The following is a 22,371-nucleotide window of genomic DNA, read 5'->3' on the forward strand; positions in this document are numbered from 1 at the left end:
CTCCCCTCCATGGAAGCCACCGCAGACCTGCTCCGTCATGTCTCAGGGTTCTTGTTTGTGTATCAGGGCAAACGCATGTTAGGATTCAAAAAGGTAAATAGGGCAGATTCAGCTGTTTCTGCCTTTGTTACAGAACATAAAACCCAATCTGTAATAGCAGAGGACGAGCAGACTGCAGATAAATAACTCTACAGTCCTTTCTCCAGAGGTCGATGTGAAATGAGCAGCTTCAGATCACATGCTGACACACCCGACGTCACCTGCCCCACAAACAAAGCCTGCTAACGTTTCGCTGTCGTAAGATATCATCACACCGACACGAGGCGCAACGTAAAGTTCAACAGCGGGAGGAGAAAGTTTTACAGAGCAGTCGGCGCTCACAGCATGTGTTTAAACCTGACAGTGTCTCACACCTATGTAATGTGTGCTTTCGCTGTATGTGAATGAGAAAACAAACCCGGCCATCGTCAGGAAAGTCAGTCTCAAAGTTGGCTGCGGTGGAAATCTCTTTACGGCTGGCCAATCACACGTCACATTAAATCGAACGCCTGTGATTGGCTTCGTTCAAGAAGTTTCTTTTTTTCTTCTAGATCTGTGCACACAAAAAAGACAGACTGCAGCTGTTGTTCAACAAGAGAACTTGCTATACTACTTGATCCTGTTTTTATTTCAGTCGATACCTTGAAGCTATCAGGTACCGATACCCAGCCACACTCCCAAGCCAGGCTGTGTAACCCCAAACCGTGCCTCATTCACGCTGAAATGACACTTTCTCTGTCCCCTGAGGGGCCACTTGGTGTAAATCTTGTCTGTTTTCAAGCAACTGGACCTGCTGAAAGTGAACGACTGCACATGCAACAAACGTGTGAACGTGTCTCAGAGTACAGTAAAGTCTTTTCTGCCAGCTGGTTACGGTGGTGAAACATTTCGTTTTGTTAATAGTGAGAGGAAGCTACAAGTTACATTTAAGACCGTGTTGTTCTTTGTTGTATTGGTGGTTCAATTACTCCCAATATCTGCGTATGTGAGGAGAAAAAGTATAAAACAAATTGTTAGGAGTCATTTTGTGGAGTCGACAGAAATTTGATCGACGGCCTTGAGAGTGAAATCCGCGGCGGATGTTTCTAAATCACCACCATCACAAGTTGCGTTCAATAAACAACACAAAGGTCACAGACCGCACAGCAGTTGTTGTTGGCGTCGGCTGCTGCAGGGCTTCAAATAGCACTGAAACGGTTCAATCAATCGCTCTTTCATCTTCCTACTGCGTATCGTTTATTTCCTCGCTGCAAAACAAAGGACAGGATTTCCTTAAATAAATGAATCATGGTGAATTTACATTATCGAGATCATGTAAATATAATAGTATAAGAAAAAATAGAGCCTGATTTAAAAGAAAATACAGGTTGCAAATTTGTATTTTTCTTATTTCTATGATACTTTTTAAATAGGAATATTATATATTATTTCTTTCTTATTATTTATTTATTTATTTATTCAGGGAGACCTCATGACTTATCATCATATTATTTAAGATTATTTGATTGTTTTTAACTTAAGATGTGTACATGACATGCGCCTTTATACAAAAGCATATTTGAACGATATTATCAGGAAGTGCCAAATTTAAACACATCCCGTCCTGAACCTATTGATTGCCTGATACGGATCGACACCTGATCGATCGATGTCTGTGAATAGAAGCTAAGAGACGTCATCTGTCTCTCTCTTTGCATCTCACCACTGCTGCCGATGCAAGTTCTTCCTCCTGACCCTGTTTGTGTGTTGGGTTACACCAGATTGAGTTAACATGAATTAAATCACACGCGACTTTATTCTGCTATATTTCTGTAGATGCTCTGTCTGGATCAGCTCCCTCCCCACCCTCGTTCTGTCCCTGTTTTACAGCAATAAGTCATTTATTCATTTTTGTTACGATTCCCACCAGCAGTGCCATATGTTTGTCCTCTGCCTTCCCTGGAGCACTGACTGACTGCAGTTCTACTGACACATTGAACTTGTAACACTCGAAAACAATTCTCTAATATCTGTGGATGACTGCATGTGTCAGCGGTAATGTTTAGAGGTGTTGATAAGAACTGCATTGCCGTTGAAAAATCAACATAAATCTCGTCACAATCGACCGATTTTGAAAGCTGGTTCCTCTTGTCTCGTTCTCTGGTGATTCCACATGACTGGTTTCCCCGGCAACCCGTGAACAGTTGACGTCTGTGGCATCATGGGGCTTTCAAAGCATGCATCACAGACACACACACACACACACAGATCACAAGACGACCTACTGAGTGCTGACTAGTTCTAATGGAGATTTAAGGTCAACGCTGTGCATGTGTTTTAAGACATGGAGCTGAGGGGACAGTTTGCGCCATCCTGTCTGGTCAGCTGATCAATTAATCCATTACTGGATCAATATAAAGACAGGGTGAGAGAGTTGGGGGCTGTTACTATCGCAGACTGGGGTTGTTGTCACGATGACCAGGATGAGAGCAATATCAAAGTTTTAAGAGAATACTACATGCACACGAATCTCTCCACATTTTTTAAGATTCAAGTTGCAGCTTCAGTCCAGGGAATTTCATGTCAGGGATCAATCACTTCCTCACCTAATGCCTTTCTATAAACATGTTCACAGCCGGGAACAAAAAAACAGTTTGGTCTGATTTTTCTTTTTCTTTTTTATAAAACTCACAGAAAAAAAGTTTAATCCATCATGGCTGATTGACTTTGCTTTAAATTTGCCGTGGCTATATCAGATAACCCGTCAAAATGGCTGACAACGAGACAGTCTAACGCCACCACAACGCTCCACAGTGCTGTTAGAATCCTTATGCCCAAAGGCAGACTAAGCAACCTGGCAATGATTTTCTGTTTCACCTCAAATATTACTTGAGTTTTCCTATTTATTACCACTTGAATGAAGAACAGAAAATGTATTTAGTTCTTTTAAATTTATTTTTCAAGCACAACATGCATGTTTATTATTTTGAACCAAAATGACTAAACTCACCTAGTTTGGTAAGCTTTCTGGTCATCCGAGAATAATACCGTTATTATATCGACTTTGAGGTGCTCTGCGCCTTGAATGATGAGCATGTAGGGGAAAAAATGATTGATCACATTCGTGATGTGACGCCAGACTTCAGGCAGTAGTTTCAGTAGAAGAGAAACCTAGTCTCCGTGCAGTCTTAGGAGGAATCGGCAGGAATTAACACTCAGACTGTTGTGAAAGGGCCACATTATGAGCTGCGAGGAGGAGAGCGAAGCTGGAAAATCTGGATTTGGTAAGAGGGTGAAACACTTCCCTCTCTGTCTCTCTGGCGTTGTGTCTTTGGAAAATGGAGGGAAATTATAAATGACTGAAGACACTTTTTATTTTCCTCCTCATCTTTTTTCCACCCAGAGGAGTTTGTGACACATTTTCAGTTGAAACACTCATATTTCATATCATTTTGCACAACTTAAAATAGCTCACTTTACGTACAAGAAGAATTATGGAAGCAGCATAGGCCAAAGCCAATTCAATGACTGTATTCTGCTTTATATTGAACTTAATAACAAACAGTGGAAGCAGATTCTTTTGTGGCCACCCCTTAGTTCCAATAAAGGGACATAATGCTGTGACATACAATTATATTGTTCAACAGTTTGAGGAAGGTCCTCTCCTGTTTTAACATGTCCGTGGCCCCGAGCACAAAGCTGGCTTCATAAAGATATCCTTTTTTCGACTGGCCTGACCAGAGCTTCGACCTCAACCCCATCCAACCTTTGGGATCAACTGGAATGCAGATCGCGAGCCAGGTCGCATTGCCCAACATTGGCGTTAGACCTCACTAATGCTTTTGTGAGAGCAAATCCCTTCTTCCAAAGTTTGGTGGAAAGTCTTCTGATGAGGGTGGAGGCTGTTATGGTGGCAGATTACAGGAACCTGTGGAGTTTCTGACCACCACTAGCACTATGGGGCAATCGCACTGTATGAAAGGCTTCGCCCTTAAGTTTATGAAATGCCTGCAGCATCTGAAGGTAGCAGGATGCACATGTTGATCATAGACTGTATATGGAGACGTAATCCTGGGGATGTCATCCGTTGGTTTGTGGACTTCGGTTTTGGAGGCTCTAGTTCAGCATTTTAGCAAGCAGCAACCTCACTGGATCTGGATCCATGTGGATTCTGGTGCGAAGCTGCTAACAAAGTTAGCTTCTATAATTCAAGGTCAACTTTACAGCTAAGTGTTAAAGTCGTCATAGTAACTAACTGCTTTAGGCTAACATCCATGTAGACCCCGACAATGTTACAGCAATCAGGGCTGAAATAACAACTATCACTCCTTTGTACATGTTGTGAAGTCACAGATACACCGGGAAAACAAACTGCCCAACACTGTTGTCTGTACTTTGTGCACAAGCTTGTGGAAATCACACAATTTCGATTACACCGGTGACGTGGTGCACATGGCTGATGATGGTTTCACACTATTCCACTGATAATCTGCAAGTTAGCAAACATGGTCTTGAACAATGCAGGCCTCAAATTCAAATACAGTATCTGCTTTGCAAATGTTTTACGAGGAAGAAGGAAATGTAGTTGTACTGCACGCACTTCGAGACTCACCAATCTTCACCAATAGTACAACCACATTATTTTGACCATGCAGCCGACTTACAGAAGATTCTACAGACCAAAAAAAAGCCTGCCTAATGAAATGTCACACTTCTTATTGACTTCCTACTGAGTGACTTACAGATGATTGATCCAGCGTCTTCAAAGCTGTGAACAGCACATTACAACCCCAGAACAAAACAAAATGTGAGAATCAAAAGGAAACTCACTCCCACACCGAGTCTGTCTGATCTTGTCAGGTTACATTTTTTCTCTCAAGTCATCTCCAGTCGACTCTGAGCTCCATTAGACATGTCTGGACACAGACGCCTATAGTGCTTAACACCTGGCTGTGACACACGCAAACACAAGCTCTGTCGCATATGTTGTAATTCACCTGTTGCTAAATAACTATTTATGGTATTAAACAGGCCTGGGCGGTCCACTGTGATACTAAGGATTTTGAAATAACATTTGAATGCACCGTGAAGAAGTGTATCAGGGCAGTATCAGCTTACAGGTACATGCAACACCTTGGAAATTCAAGGATCCCCTCACTATTAAAAATAAAGGTGATAGCAATACCATTGGATTACCTTATTTGTTACCCATCATGTGAATGAAAGCTGTATGTGCCTTTAGTTAGCTGATTGCCGCCACACTCCACAGCACTTCAACAGCGATTAAGCTTGCGGTGATTGGCAGTGAGAATAAACATACTGTAGTAATTTTCTTTCTACATCTGGGAACAAAAGGATGCTGGTGTTTGTTTACTTGGCATTGGGTTTCAGTGATAGTTATACCATGCAGGGAACATGGATTTTGTAAAAGAAAACGAAAGCCAATGGTAAACTTATCTCCCACACCATCTTTTTAAACACCCAGACTTACCTCCTGCTCTAACTTTGACCCGTCTTTCACCAACATTCAATGTGTGCTCTCTCAAATTGAAATAATGTGTTTTTTATTTAGTTCAAAGTATCAAGAAAAATGTGGACTGGCTGTTTAACCAGACATGATTTAGGGTTAGGGTTAGGGTCACACACTCTTTCTCTCAATTCAATTCATAAGGCTTTAATGGCATGACATGAAATGTGTTGCCAAAGCACAGTTACATACAATACAATAAAATAATGATGATAAAAATAATAATTCTCCAAAAATTATAATAAGTCTCTCTCTCTCTCTCTCTCTCTCTCTCTCTCTCTCTCTCTCTCTCTCTCTCTCTCTCTCTCTCTCTCTCTCTCTGAGACAGACTTTTGAAAGATATACTTTAGTTTAATGTTCTCTGAGCTCACAGCTGCAACAGGGAGGGAAAGGCAAATAATGCAAGCACGCCTCCTTAAACGGCACACCTTAAGGTTTAAGGTGTGCCATTTAAGGAGGCACACACACACACACACTCACTCAGGTGTGAGCGTGTGTGTGAGTGTGTGTGCCGAGTAACACAGTGTGTGTGTGTCTAGAGGGCAAAGAGGGAAAGATAAGAAAGGAGAGAGTGAAGAGTGGAGGCTGATGTAGACTAGACGACAGTAAAAGTGTGTATGATCCAGGTTTCTGGGGCAGCTGTAGCTCCTTCTAACGACAAGGTTGAACTGATCTTTTCACGATGACTTTTCTTTTACATAAGTGAGCTGTGACTCAGCATTGCTAGCATCGTGTGTGTGTGTGTGTGTTTGTGCGTGTTCTCCTGCTTGTTTCCTCTCGGTTTAGTTCGGGACATCCAATATTAAAATGACATGAAATGAGTCAGCGTGAACTCGCACAGTTCTACCCTTCAGTGTGAATTTCTCACTGTGTTCCATCGCAGGATTTGGTGATGAGAACAGAAGTCACACCGTGTTTTGACTAGTATGATAATCAATATGAAAGACAGTAGGTGTGTAACAGTACGTGTATTTGTACCGGTAATTTCCAGTGCAGGACGTTCAGTTTGGTATGCCACATAGTTGGGGTTCTTTGTGAACCAAACAGCGGGTTGTTTTACTTTATAGCACATGCAGAACAGAAACTTAGTAGTAGAAGTAACTCAGTTTAACATGTGTGGAATGCTAGTTGGTTTAGCCTGGTTAGCCGGGTTAATGAAGCTCAATGGACCATAAAACTGTTAAACTGAAGTCGGGTTCCTCTGAGGATACACAGACATTTAATTTGCCTTCAGCCGAATGTGTCTATTAGCGCAGTGAAACAAAAACGGACTGGGCGGCGAGTCCTCCTCCTCACAGCGTTCAGGCTCCTCCCATTGCAGTTTCACATCGAGTCTAAGTCACTAATGCTGTAGAGTTTATTGCTGCGTTTATGTGATCTCACTCCATCGTAGACAAACAGAATTAAAGCATGTCATGAAAGTGTTTAAGCTGCTACAACAAGCATTCACATCTAGTCTGTTGTGTCTAAGAGACGGGTTTAAGTTACAGTCCGGTTCAGGATCATTAGAATAATCAGTCGATTAAAAAAAATTGTTGATGATGAATTGATTTAGCAACATCATTTCAGGTGTTATCCAATCTGATATCACAGGATCAATGTACTCCCAGTATTATACAAACAAAGGTGGTCAGAGTTAGGTGCCGTGTCAGTGTGTGTGTGTGTGATAAGGAGATGCTGTAATGTGTTTGGTTTAAAAATCACTGGTGTGTGTGTGTGTGTGTGTGTGTGTGTGTGTGTGTGTGTGTGTGTGTGTGTGTGTGTGTGTGTGTGTGTGTGTGTGTGTGTGTGTGTGTGTGTGTGTGTGTGTGTGTGTGTGTGTGTGTGTGTGTGTGTGTGTGTGTGTGTGTGTGTGTGTGTGTGTGTGTAACCTAATACTGTTCCATCCAATTAACTGAAGCTGATTGTGAAAAGAGGCGGGCTCATTCTTACATCATTTATTACACACACACACCCCTATCATTTCAACACACATTACAACTTAAGATCTTAATCAGATTGGTTTTCCTTAATACCACTTTATGAAGCAATGATACACACGCACACTGTTCAGCCACAGTTTCCTACATCACTTCTTTGTTGCGGTGGGACCACATGAAAAATTCACGTGGCCAAAAATAATTCTCTTAAAATGGCACCAGATCATACTGGAATCATTTAACCCTACAAATACCGCAACAAATATGTCATTTTTTATGAATCAGAGAGAGGACACATGTCTTTCCTCAGTAAACATCCCGTTTTACATTTTAAATGAGGTAATCATAAATCATAATTAAATTCATTTTCAAGAAGAGCAACCTTAAAGAAGAGCCCTTACAATTCAATTCACTAATGTGGCGATATTTAAGATTATCCCAATAATGGAAATCTTCTTTGACAGTTTTTTATGTTTCGTGTGTCTGTTTCAGCCGTTAAAGTCTTAAAGAAACATTCATGTCCTAAAACCTCAAGTAATTTCTTCATCTGGAATGTTTTTTTTTTAGTTTTGTAATTTTAAGCTTCATTTAAAAACTTCTAAATGGATCTCCTCTGATCTGTTGTGTTGTTGTTTTTGTCTCCAGGTGCCACCAAGGAGATCGGCTCAGCGCTGACCAGGATGTGCATGAGACACCGAAGCATCGAGTCGAAACTCAAACTGTTCACCACGTAAGAGACACACACACACACACACACACACACGCACACACAAACACACACACACAGTAGCGCTTGTAGGGAGGAGGACAGGTGAGGGCGTGAATGATATGATGACAGTGTGGGAACGACACTCTAATTACACTCAACTAAAGTGTGTGTGTGTGTGTGTGTGTGTGTGCATGCATGCGTGTGTTTGTTGTCACAACTGTCACTGCTGCAACATCGAATCATTTCTGTCATTACTGTCTGCTCTCGTTAGAGAAGCCGTCACTCAGATGATTCACATACAAACTCAGACTCAACATTCAGCTACAGGTTCTATAATAATGTTGGTCCCTTCAAGGATAATGATGATGATTACTTAGGTTGGTTTATAGTTTGATTTTCTATGCAACTCTGCAGTTTCATCGCAGGAGCACAGCAGCACAGAGAACATTAGATTGATGCATTTCACTTTAAAATGTATGCAATCGCTAGAAGCCACTAAATTCTTCACACTGCTCCTTTAATAGGACGAAGAAAACGGGGTTGACGACTGATTAAAATCTTTTTCTCTTCAGTGCTCTATCAGAAGGCCTGGTCACGCCGCTGGAGCTGAAGATGGAGGAGTGGAAAAAAGTGGCAAATCAGCTGGACAAAGACCATGCTAAAGGTATGCTAACAGGCTAACATGCACGTAGACCCGCCCAGACACAAACTCTCTCTCACTGCCTGCCTGTTGTCATCGTTTAGAGTACAAGAAGGCCAGAGCAGACATCAAAAAGAAGTCCTCAGACACCATCAAACTCCAGAAGAAGGTGAAGAAAGGTAAGAAGAACAACAAACACCTTTCATCTCACATTCAGCCGCACCGCAACAGTAAAACTGTCGAGTTATATTAACAAAAGGAAGGTTGGGGACTTAGCATTCGTGGAGAAAAAAAAATCCAGAGATAAGACCTTTCACAGAGTGAGATGATCCTCCACAGCAAACATGCGTTTGATCTGGCCCTCATTGTGCTGACATAAGTGTTTCCTGCTGCTGTTACGTTACGCTCTGCTTCCTGTCAGTCACCTGAGACCCGAGGGAAGAAATAAGCCCTCAAATATATAAGCCCCTGCTTCCATCTTTTTATTTAGTCTTCATTTAAAACTGGGAATGTAGTTAATTTCTCTCTGCTGGTTTCTGACTGATTGTTTTTACTTTTAATATATTAGAGATGAAAACTTAAACTGGGAATGTGATTCTTAAAAAGTCAACTCAGCTGCACCTTGAACTTGACTTGGTTTGTTCAGACTGAGCAGCTTCTGTGCTGTCAGGCCTGTCTGTTGGACTGTTGCCATAGCAGCACAGACACGCTGCTAGGCCATCACCTGGACCACACCCTGCGCCTCGCTATCAAAAGCGGCACACGCCCTGTGGTTGCCATGGTTGCACCTGGCCTCAACGCCAGCCCGTAATCAAAGAGACTGAAAGCTCGCCAGCAAAGACTGCAGATGGACGTATATGGTGGGGGAATGGAACGGAAAACGCCCAAACACACACACACACACATCCATGCATGCATAAACACACACACACATCCATGCATGCATAAACACACACACACACACACCACAATGAAACATCGAGGCCTTTCATACAAATAAACTCTGCCGTCTCTGTCGACAAATCCAATACGCAAATGCACAGAAATAGTCTGGACACACATCTCTCTCTCTCTCACACACACACACACACACACACACACACACACACACACACACACACACACACACACACACTCAGAGTCTCAGTGCGGCCCGCCCATGGTAAACAGAGGGATGTCTGATGTGGGTTTAACATCTCTGAACATGTTGTCTACCGTGCGTCTCCGTTTTTCCTTCCTCTTTCTGTGTCGTTCCCTTAACTGTATTTTCGCTCGGCTCAATCAATCAATCAATCAACATGACTTTTTTTTAATATCACAAACTAATGATTTACGCAGTAAAAAATGTTAAAAATTATTACAACTTGGGTTTTATTTTCATAGTTTGTCTTTCTGTTAAGGTGTGTTCACATCAACAGCGTTTGACCGCAGGCAGATTGGGGTTTATTTGTGTCACTAGACGTGCTAGAGAGGAGGCGGGGCCTACACTCACCAATCAGTGCTTCACATTATAATTATCCCTGCTGCACAGTTCATTGCGTGTCATAACGCCGGCTTTGCTATTTTACACTGAACCAAAGGACAATGCTGCTCCAGTTGTGATTTTAGATTACACGTGTATCGGCAGCAAAGGAGGCGTGGCGGTGAAATCCCTTATTGAAATCATTAGGTAGTTGTTAAAAGCGCTAATAGCTGATTTCCTTCCTCTGTAAATGTGAGTGAACACATACGTCCATAGTTTAGTCCCACCGTGCCAACTCTCCCACCTCATTTCTGCTCTGTGACTCCCTCTGCTGGCAGCTTTGCTACAGCGCATCCATACCCCTCCATTCTGTCTCCGTACCTTTTATACGTCTTTTGTTTTTCTTTTATATATATTTTTTTGCTTTTTTAACTGTCCTGGCTCCAGGTCTCTTGTTTGTTTATGCACTTAAATCCTGAATGGTGCACAAGCTCAGTTTATTCTACCAGATTTAAATGATTTTCTATTTGTCTATTTCCTCAGTTTGTTCTGTAACAGAATACATTTGAATGAAAACTTAAACAGTAAACATCTGTTCCATCATGAATCCATATGATTGTGTGTGTGCGCGCGCTCTGTCATTATGTGGTGTGTAACCACTTCAGATAGAGAACTGCTCAGAGAGAGATGATGGGAGGAGAGTCGAGGGAACAGAAAGACGGACATGAAGATGTTCTTGCTGTTCCAATTCTTCTTCACACAAAAACGCCGCGGCTGTTGCTTTAAAAAATATCAAACCAGGTTTGAAATAAACACTTTTGTCCTGATGAAGGCCAGTTTGGCTGAAACGCGTTGACTCGCTTTTAATAGATTAGCCATGTACCAATAAAGGCATTTTAATTGGTCGTACCCTCACGAGTGCCTCGGTTTTCTGTCTGCAACCCACTCTTTATGGATCTCCCCAACTGAAGAGCACCTGAGGGATACACTTTTCTGCAACACCCAAGAAGCACTCCATGCACTGCGTTCCTGTCTAAACATTTGATTTGTTTAAATTAATTTGAACTCTCGTACCCGTAATGAACGTGAAACCCTCCGCTGAAATGAAAGGAATGGAAGCAATATGTGCTTCTAATGGTGCGTTCGCACCAAATCACAGCTAAATAGCTTATTTGGGGTTCATCCAGCTGTATTAAACCAGCCGAAGTGTGTCTTGCTATTCACAGCGAATACAGCTCAGTGAAATTCATCGAGCACCTCTGGGTGGTTTCACAGCATTGGTGGTTATTTCACGATTGCTGCTTTGGAGGTTAGCCCCGCCTCCTGTCTGCCGCTTCTAGCATGAGTGACGTGAAAAAACACCAATGATACTGCAGTCAAATTCACAAGTGTAACATGAGGCCGTGTGTTGCTGCTGTACGAAGGTTTACAGTAGTAGCAGTAGTTAAAGTAGTTTTAGTAGTAGTAGTAGGAGCAGTAACCAGACAACTAGTTGTAGTAGTCGTCATGTTATCTCCTATCAGCTGTTCGTTCTCCATTGCAGTACTTTCAACGGGAGCAAAGGGAATACTTAGAAACGGCATCAATAGAAGCTCACTGCTTCACTTTAGTTCAGGATGAAAAAAATGAAAGATGGCTGCCGACCTTCTCCTCCGTGTGACTGTACAGAGAAGAGGAGGAGGACAAGACGAGGACGGAGGGAGGCGTCGGAGTCATCCTCTCCACAGCGGTCGCTGTGGTTAGAAAGACAGGAGGAGGAAGAGGAGAGGACATGTATACGATGATATAGACAATGAAAAATGTGATGTCCTAACTCCAACCCTGAAGACGAAAAAGAGGAGGTTAAAGATGGATGGATGATATAATTATCTTTCTCTAGTGGTTGCATTAAAGCAGGGGGGTGGTGGTGGTGATGGAGTACACCAAGAGGAGAAGGAAGATGATGTCATGTGGCTCTCCAGTGGCAGATGTAGAAACCAGGAGGCCGCCTCCAGTTCTGAAGCAAATGCTGAAGTGCCTTATACGGTCATTCTCTCTGCTGGCCATCAGGGGGCGACGACTTTGGTTGCAAAAAGAAGTCCGTCTGTGTAGAAGACTTTGGAAGAGACGCAAAGCAGGAATAGCTAAAGAAGTCAACCAAGATAGTTGGTAGAAGAAAGTTACGAAGAGGAGATCAGCCGAATGTATTTTCTCAGGAGGCAAGACAGAGAAGCTGCAATATTAGTCATTTGAATCTTCAGGCCTTTATTTATTGTTTACATTCAGCTTCATGTCTCAACCTGCTTCAGAGCGGCTCCACAGAAACACCTCGTAATCACCTGAACTCGGCCACCTGGTTCCCCTGTCTGTGACACACGCTGATGACATCATCAGTGGCAGACGGTCCAGACGAATGTTGGATGAATAAGCAGCAGTTTATTTAGAAGGCTCTGCTGTTTGGGGAAGTCTTAGTCATCTTGATTAGAAACATATTGCGTGTTGCATTTGTCAGCAGAAAGCACGTTAAATATCACTGTAGCAGCGTGTGATCACACACTGTTTACCGTCATCTGTGACTTCATTATGACACGTTAAGATGACTAGCAGACATGGAGGAATAAGATCAGCATTTTTAATATGGTCAAAAATGGTGATGCCGGATCTAAAACATCTGTATGTGCTGTAGTGAGAAAACCCCACCGAGCAGCACACGAGTCGCTGCCTCGGCGGCCTGTGATCAATCACTGCTGGTGATTCCTCGTTTAACCCAGCCGGAGGCTAACGGTGCCTCGTGGGAGACAGGAATGCTAACAGACCGGTTTATGGCTGAAGAAAGCGCATCTAATGAGGCTCTGAAGTATTCAGGGTTTGTAACTGTTTGTTTCGCTCTTCATGCCTCCAGTCCAAATGCAGGTGCTCTGTGATAATCATTAAAATAATCGTTTTTGTATCAATAATTAAAAAAAAACATTAAAAAATGAAATGAATTACGTCGTAAATATGTGTGGTGTGGTGATAGTCTTTTATTCTTATTCATAAATCACTACCGTGTAACGCCAAGCTCCCACTACTCGACTTTAGCCCTTATTTTCCACTTGCCGTTTTTGGAGAAAATCAAATCGGAGACCAAACCACGTTGGCGAGGCTTGAGCGCCACGTGCTTCTCGGGTGGGTTTTCGTGATGGATACCTGTGTATTTAGCAGCTTCAACTGAAAAAAACCTCCAAAAAAGCAGAAGGTTGCATTTGAAGGCACTCGAGCTTCATCAGGCCGTTTGATTGACAGATCAGCTCTGGGAAATGAAGTCCAGAGCCACAGCGATGGGAGAAGATCCCTCTCACAATAACTCATCGGATTACATTTGTCTGACTTAAACTGAATTAAATTAGGATCACGTTACTTAGGCTGTAATATTTACCGCCAAGTCAGACACATCAGAGCTATGTGAAAAATACTGATGGCTGTTTTAATAGTGATAAGAGTGGTAATTAAAGCAACCTGGCTGGAGACAAACACGAGATTTCCCAGCCGGTGGGAGTCGACTCCATCTGAACTGAGTTTCACCTTTTTAACTGTGAATTAGTCGACTGTGCAGAACGGAGCTTTCGAGTTCAGGACTTTGTGTTGGCCGTGGGTGGTGGTTCAACAGCGCGCCGCCTGTCTGTGCGTTTCATCAGACGTCACGCAGACTAACAGCATGCCGACACTGAGCTTCTGTCTGCAGCATGGAAAGTCTCCTCGTCCTCCAACACACACACACACACACACACACACACACACACACACACACACACACCTGAATGAACCGGTTGTGTTTAGGTTGAGCTTTGTGACACAAAGTCTGCAGTGTGTGTTTGGATTTGGAAACTGCTTCTCGCTGTTTTCCACAGGATTTACTGCCTCTTTCTCTTTCGTGAAGTTAGAAAGAGGTTTTTGTTTTTGCTGTTTTCTTGAAAACTATGTCAACCATTGAGATCATTGAGTTGTTGTTTTTTCGCCGGTGTTCAGAAATGAGATCGTCATCACCTTTTTAACCAAAAACAATCTTGCTGCTTTCATGTGCCTGTGGGGAAAAAGTATTGGGGTGCTTTTAGCTGAAGTAAAAGTGGCAATACTTCAATGTAAAAATACTCCCTTGCAATTAAAAGTCCTGCATTAAAAATAGTACTCTTGCTTGCAGCAGATTGGCTCCGTCTAGTGTCAAAAAGGAGCATTATTAGCATTAGATAAATCCTCATTTAAATATAAAAACAACATTTCTGAAAACTTGTCACAAAAATAATAAGTCACTTACTAGAGAAGTTTCATGAGGATGACTGGCCTGTAGTGAGGGCTTTGGTATATATTAAGAATATGTGTTGGAGAAGTCAATGGATCTGACAACTTTTAAGTTTATTCAGACAAACTGGAGCTGAGAACTCAGACAGTGGAGGATGAGGTCAGGCAGCTTGTGGGTTTGTGTGGTATTGTGCTGACCCCTGCTGGTAGGATCTGAGTATCACAACCTGTGTTGGCGTGACTGCCGAAATGTTTTCCGACTGCCGAATTCAGCGTGTCTTTAATCCTTAAATGTGACAGCTAGTGTTTTTGTTTTTTTTGCTATCTTATTTTCATTCAATTTTATTCTAATTTGTTTTATTTTATTTTAGGTAGGTTTATAGGGTATGTCAATTCTTGCCAGTTTTCTTTATTTTATTTTATTCTAATTTGATTTTGATTAATTTAATTTTAATTCAAGAGCATGGTCCTTCACTTTGACAGAGTGTCTCAATGATGTCATTTTCAGATCAAGAGTAATACTTTCTCTCAAAACCTCATCCTCACTCTCAAGTAGCTTCTGTTTGCACTTGGATGAACTCTGCCTCGGTTCAAAGTTTATTCTTCTACTCGGCTCTCAAATGAAGATGGGATAGAGCTCCACACAGGTCCAAATAAATACTGAAAAATCCTAAGATATTTTTGATAAAAAACAACGAAAATTACCTAATATTAGACTTATTGTCTCCATTTATTATCAATATCATCTAGACTCAGTCTTGTATTATTGCTGCTTTGTTTCCATGTTAACAAATCTAAACTGTTGCTGCTCATAGAATAAAACTCTCCGTCTTATTTAAGTTCAGCTTGTCTTCCTGCGAATCACCGGAATAAAACGACATATGTAAATGTTTAGCATCTGAACAAATTGTCTCCTGTATTTTGAGATTTTGGTGAATAAACCGCCTGTCAGGGATTGAATGAATGATCCTACCCGGCTCTTCATCAGCTCTTCCTCTGTGTGTCTCTGAAGGGAAGGACGAGGCGCGAGGCCAGCTGGACAGCGCGCTGCAGGACGTCAACGTGCGCTACGCCGTCCTGGAGGAGACGGAGAAACGTGCCGTGTGCAGAGCGCTGATAGAGGAGAGGTCGCGCTACTGCAGCTTCGTGAGCATGCTGAAGCCTGTACTGGTCAGTTGTGTGTGTGTGTGTGTGTGTGAAGAGGCCTTTACAGCCTGTTTAACTTAAATAATCATTAATATACTATGTGTATATTATATAATATTATATTATATCATATCATATTATATGTGTGCAGGACCACGAGATCAACATGCTGGGTGAGGTGACCCACCTGCAGACCATCCTGGAAGATCTGACCAACCTGACAGCTGAGCCCAATAAACTCCCACCAGCCAGCGAGCAGGTACCCTCCTCTTCCTCTGACATTACCTGTAGCGCCACCCGCAGGCCAAATGAAAAAATTTTAGCTCCACTAGTGGTACAAACAAATCAAGGCATTCTATGGATATATCTATATATTTTTTCTTGATCCCACAATCAAAGCCCGATAGAGCTTCTTCCTCTGTGCCTAAGGTAGTGTTCACACCATGTTTTGCACAGCGTGAACATAGCTGAAATATTTGGGTGACACGAAACGCCTATCAGCTGTGAGATTCCCAACGGGTTTGGGGATGGGAGTCTAAATTATTTGAGGGGCTGAATAACACATTTATTCACATTGATTGTATGTTTTATTTTTGTTTCTTAGGTGATTTTGGATCTGAACGGTTCTGATTTCAACTACAGCTATCAGACGCCTCCAGCTTCTCCCAGCAACACTCTGTCTAGGAAGAGCAGCATCAGCAGGTAACTCGGATTTTGAATGAATGCAGCCCAAGGCACGCTTCACATGTTTTTTATTCATTATATAACATTCCAGTTTAATTTTTATTTGTGTAGCAGATCTGGTCTGTCAGTGCTGTTTGTCCTTCAATGACTAACACGGGGTATTTGTGTATGTTTTTGCAGTAACTACCAGTCTGGATCAGTGAGACACGTTCCCTCCTTGGACTCCATCAGCTGTGCTGTCGATGGAGTACACATCCAGGTAACACACACACACACACACACACACACAAGATAGATTGAGTGTTTTCAGATTTGCTGCCCTGAACAGTTTCATCTTACACAATATATTAAGTTTTTGCTCGTTAAAAAATGTTAGTATCTCAAAATGAAAATGTTTTTCCTTTCTGATGACTACTTCTGATACTGTTTTCAGGTTTGGTGCTTAAGGTTTGTTCACACCAAACAAGAAGCAAACTCTGTTGTGAATGAATTATTATTATTAATAAACACATGAATGATGCCGAAGTAACTACATAATGATAACAATTTGTAAAAAGTCTGAAGTCATGGTTTCTTAGGTCTGTCTGCAAGACGACAAGCAATCAGCATTTAAAATGCTTGTTTTCTGAATGGAGCTCAGATCTATGGGAGCTAGGCTATGCTAACACTGTAGCTGATCCATCAACACTTAAAATAATAATTTATTCTCCATTTCTGATTCAGTGATGACAGGAGGAGAATCACAACGTCACACACATTTCTTGTTCCAGTTTAAATATTTTTTCATAAAAAAAAGTCATTCACCTCATTCGTGATCAGTATATGTATAATAGTGGCACGTGAAACATTTGCTTCACAGTTGGTGTGAATAGAAATCTTAAAGATAATATTTTGGCTATGTGTGTTTTGGGCCCCGTGCTGTTCAACAATGCTACTAATTTCAGCCAAAATCAAGATAAAGTTTTGCTTGTAAAAGTTAAATTCCCCTAAAATGAGAGTTCTGTGTTTGATAACTTAAAGGTACATTTCACCCAAATATAACACAACCCCACACCCTTCGTCCAGCCCCCCCAACACCCCCACTTTAAACTGTGAGGACCTACAAAATAAAAGCTTTTCAGCCTGATGAGGACTACACACCGCTCTAACCCTCTCCTGTGTGTAGCGCTGCTCCTCCCCCTATCTGCTGATTGGCTGTGATGAAACCGGGCGGTCCCTCAGCGAAGGGAACTCCCCCTCTCGCCTCAATCGCCAGGGCAGCCGTGGTCGCTATGGTTACGCCGCTGGCTATGGCCACCACCCCGCGCTGAGCCACCGCGTTAGCCGCAGGGATATGACCACCGTGAGAACAAACCTCCTCCCACTGCTACATCCCTCCCAACCCGAGTGGCGTCCTGTGTTTTGACCGTCTGTCCTCCATCGGTTTAAATCTCCATCTCACATCGCCTCCCGCTGTTTCTCCGTTTTATTCCCTCCGTGTTTTCCATCAGCTCACGCTGCTTTTTATCCCCTTTGATTGCACCTCATATATCTCTGATCCAGCTCTGATTTCATCCCATGAAGTCATTTTATAATATTATATCATATATAATATATTTTCAGTCCTGCTCCATAAAAGTTGCGTGAAGTGATGATGTTTTTGTCTATCTGTTGGTATATTTATGTTGTATTTTCTGTTTCAATGGTGTCTTTTGTTGATGCGTCCGTTTGTGTCATTGCGTTTGTTTTTCATTATTAATAGATTCTCTAATATTTGGTAAAACTAATGAAACTCATAGTCTCATTTTAAAGTAATTTAGAGTCATTTCAAAGATCATGAATAATAGATTTTTCTGACTTTACACTTTAAGTTGCATCTTACCTTTTAAAGTCAGTAATAAAGACCCATTGTATTAATTGAAAACACTGTAAAGCTCAGCTCTGATTGTAGCCAACACTGGATTTCTGAGGCAAATATTGATGATTAAAAATCCGATGACAGCCCTGTGATAGACTGGCGTCCTGTCCAGGGTGTATCCTGCCTTCGTCCAATGTCAGCTGCGATCGGCTCCAGCATCCCCGCAACCCTGAATACAGGGTACACAACATAAGCGGTGGACGATGGATAGATGGAAAAATCTGATGATTTGAACATTTTTAATGAGATACCTAATATGTAGGAATTGATCAAGATGTTTAAAAATAAATGTGTCCGTGCTCTCTGGTGGACACGTGATGGCGTAACGTTGTACGTTCCGTCTCGCGTCTATCTGATCCCTGATCAGCTCAACCACTGAACGATGAGTGAAGAAGATGTTTAATTTGTTCTCAATGTCATCCGATTGTGTCGACTAAGGACAGCTAAACTGTGCTGTTGTGACTAACGCAATAGTTCTACAGTCAGTGTGAACCGTTCACCAGAGGCATGTTGTAGTTTACAGCCGTGTTCATGTTCTTCTCTGGGATTACATGAACATTATGGAACCAAAGTTTTTGTGCTTTAAATGAAGAGTTTTATTCCACGAGGAAAGCGTGAGCTAATCAAGCAAACTAAAGTTTAATGCTATCTTAACAGTGATTCATTATTGAACCGCGAATGCTCTAATAATTAAAGCGACAACCTGTCATCATTGTTGACTGCTACGATGCATGCGGTCGTATTCTGTCTGTTGTCGTTCACACTGACAACGTGTTTGAATCCTTGAATTGAATTGACTCTGACTGGTTTGTTTACGACAGGATGCAGGCGGCTCCACCAATCAGCTTGCTGCTGGGGGGGGTGGAGGGGCAGAGAACGGCCTGCTGGCCCCGCCCCTCATCGCCTATCCTCACCACGGAGAGAGAGCTCGAGCCATGTCTGCATCCGGGAAGGTAAAAGGTCTTATTTCAAAGGCTGTTAGAAATCCATGTCAGCCACCGGAGGAAGGGGAGATGGGAGGAGGAGGAGGAGGAGGAGGAGGAGGAGGAGGAGGAGGAGATGGGAGGAGATGGGAGGAGGAGGACATATCCTCTCATCTGATCTTCTTTTCCTTCTTTCCACACATCTCTGCCTTGTCTCATCTCCTCCCTTCCTTGTTTAATCTCTTCTGTCATGGCTTTTGTAAAATCAGAAACTTTATAACCCCCATTCTCTCTCTCTCTCTCTCTCAGTCTTGCTCGGCCCGGGATCAACTGGCGTTGACGTTGGGTGCGTTGAATTCAGACGCCCCGAGGAGCAGCAGGGACTCTCTGCACTGTTCCAGTGGCTACAGCACCCAGACCACCACCCCGTCCTGCTCCGAGGACACCATACACACACACAGTGAGGACACACACACACACACACACACACACACACACACACACACACACACAGTGAGGACACACACACGCACACACAGTGATGACACACAGACGCACACGAACGTACACACAGTGAGGACTCAAACCAGTTCTCCGTTGTGTTCTATCTCTCTCTCTCTCTCTCTCTCTCTCTCTATCTATCTCTCTCTATCTCTGTCGTGTTCTCTGTTATGTTCTATCTCTCTGGTTCTCCGTTGTGTTCTATCTCTATCTCCCACTCTCTCTCTCTCATGTTCTCTGTTGTGTTCTATCTCTGGTTCTCTGTTGTGTTTTCTCTCTCTGTCTCTCTCTCTCTCTCTCTCTCTCTCTCTCTCTCTCTCTCTCTCTGTCTCTCTCTCTGTCTCTCTCTCTCTCTCTCTCTCTGGTTCTATGTTGTGTTCTCTCTCGGTTCTCCGTTGTTCCACCAGTTTGTGTTTTCTTGGCTAAACTTCCTTCCTTCTCTTCCAGCTGTAAAGAGAGATCCTCCCCTCTATGGTAGGTCTCTGACTATCTGTCTGCCTGTCTCTCTCTCTGTCTCTCTCTCTCTGCCTGCCTGCCTGCCTGCCTGCATGCCTGCCTGCCTGTCTCTCTGCCTGCCTGCCTGCCTGTCTGCCTGTCTGTCTGTCTGTCTGTCTGTCTGTCTGTCTGTCTGTCTGTCTGTCTGTCTGTCAGTCAGTCTGTCTCTATCTCTCTCTCTATCTCTTTCTCTGCCTGTCTGCTTTTCTGTCTGTCTGTCTCTGTCTCTATCTCTCTCTGTCTGCTTTTCTGTCTCTCTGTCTGCCTGCTTGCCTGTCTTTCTGTCTCTCTCTGTCTGCCAATTTCCTGATGCCAGCAGGAGGTTAACAGCTCAGAATCACACCAGCTGGAGCTGCAACAAACTGATTAGTTCAGAGTTAAATTAAAAAAAAAATATTGGTACATAAAATCTGTGTCTTTAAACTGCATATTTTATTTGAAACCTTGAGATATTTAATTTGAAATTGCATGAACCAAGAAAGTGGCAAATCCTCATTTTTGACCAGTTTGCTTCATAAAGTTTTTATCTATTGTAGAATGTGTGCTAATTATTATTATATTCAGTAGATCAATGAATTGTTTTGTGACTTTGAGTTGTCTTTTATGAATTATTAGATAATTAAGCTTTTAAATAATGAATATATATATATAAAAGAATCAGAAACAGACTCAACATCCATGTCTGTAATTAATGTCCTCGTCCTGCGTGTGTTTGACCATATAGTGACGTCTGCCTTATTAATTATTCCGATCATCATGCTGAGTGTGCGTGTGCAGTAATTGGGTTGCGTAGATAAGTTTCCACACTGATGTGATTCTGACTTCCTGCTGCTTCTGTCTTCTCTCGGTCACATGATGACCTGGAAACACTGATCAATATGGTGTCATCAAACAATCAGCTAATATTTTCTTTGTCTCTCTCTCTCTCTAGTTGACTACGAGTCCATCTCTCTCCACGGAGATGCTGACTCCATCTCCTTGCATCACGTCTCCCACGGCAACAGCCAGTCGGACTTCGACAAGTCTTCGACTATCCCGAGGAACTCCGACCTCAGTTTCCAGTACAGGAAGTTTGCTCAGTCCAAGCGCCCTGCCTCCACCGTCAGCCTATTGGGCGAACCCGAATATATTGGCAGGTCTGCCCACCAGCTGCCGTCGCACACGGCAACCATCAGGCGCAAACCGTCATCCAAGCCGGCGTATCGTAGGGGCACGATCAGCGGGGGGGTCCCCATCCCCATCTGCACGCCGCAGGTTCCCATCAAAGCCATCGCAGGAAATGGCAGCAGCGAGGAGAATGTCTTTACAGTGCCCTCTGCTGGAGGACCAGGAGGTTTAGGTTACAGTAAACTCTGCACCTCCACACAGAGCCTGAGTGCCTTACCTCCCTCCTCCTCCCCGTACTACCAGCTGGTCCCAGGTCAGATGCCCATCCCCGTGCCTGTGCCCACTGTACCCTCCTTGCCACCAGAGGGCAGCAATGCCAAACAGCAACAACACAGACAGTACCAGCAGCAACAGCAGCAAACCAGCCACCAACTAAATCATCAGCAGCAACGCCATCAACCACAGCAGCACAACCAGCAACAGCAACAATACAACCAGCAACAGCTTCAGCAACGTCAACAAGACGAGTACAGAGAACACCTGAACCAGCAGCACAAACAGAAGTTGTACCAGGCCCAGCACCAGGCCCAGCACCAGGCTCAGCATCAGGCCCAGCACCAGGCCCAGCTCCAGGCTCAGCATCAGGCCCAGCATCAGGCCCAGCACCAGGCCCAGCACCAGGCCCAGCATCAGGCCCAGCATCAGGCCCAGCACCAGGCCCAGCACCAGGCTCAGCATCAGGCCCAGCTCCAGGCCCAGCACCAGGCTCAGCTCCAGGCCCAGCACCAGGCCCAGCTCCAGGCTCAGCATCAGGCTCAGCTCCAGGCCGAGCACCAGGCCCAGCTAGAGGCTCAGCATCAGGCTCAGCTCCAGGCTCAGCTCCAGGCCGAGCACCGGGCCCAGCACCAGGCCTCCGCTTCACCGGGACAGCCCCCCAGTCTGGACTACACCGCTCACTACCAGCCCCAGGTTCCTCCACCCTCCAGCCAGGACCAGAACCTGGAGCCGCTGACCGAGGAGGGGGGATGTATGCTGAACCAGATCAGAGCAGTAAAACTCAAAAGGACCCTCACCAACGATCGCTCC

At 43.5% G+C, this 22,371-nt stretch overlaps 1 protein-coding gene across 1 annotated transcript in view; it reads left to right on the plus strand.

Annotated features, from left to right (window-relative positions):
- The window catches only part of mtss1 (MTSS I-BAR domain containing 1), a 43,716-nt gene that overhangs the window by 18,301 nt on the left and 3,044 nt on the right, over positions 1 to 22,371 (plus strand). The window contains 11 exon segments of the mRNA XM_084023486.1: positions 8,110 to 8,194; positions 8,746 to 8,837; positions 8,918 to 8,992; positions 15,545 to 15,702; positions 15,830 to 15,937; positions 16,283 to 16,380; positions 16,543 to 16,621; positions 19,081 to 19,212; positions 19,492 to 19,642; positions 20,131 to 20,157; positions 21,110 to 22,369. Coding sequence (XP_083879612.1) covers positions 8,110 to 8,194; positions 8,746 to 8,837; positions 8,918 to 8,992; positions 15,545 to 15,702; positions 15,830 to 15,937; positions 16,283 to 16,380; positions 16,543 to 16,621; positions 19,081 to 19,212; positions 19,492 to 19,642; positions 20,131 to 20,157; positions 21,110 to 22,369 — 2,265 coding nt within the window.

Source organism: Eutrigla gurnardus, assembly GCF_963514095.1.
Source record: "Eutrigla gurnardus genome assembly, chromosome: 2".
Lineage (NCBI taxonomy): Eukaryota > Metazoa > Chordata > Actinopteri > Perciformes > Triglidae > Eutrigla > Eutrigla gurnardus.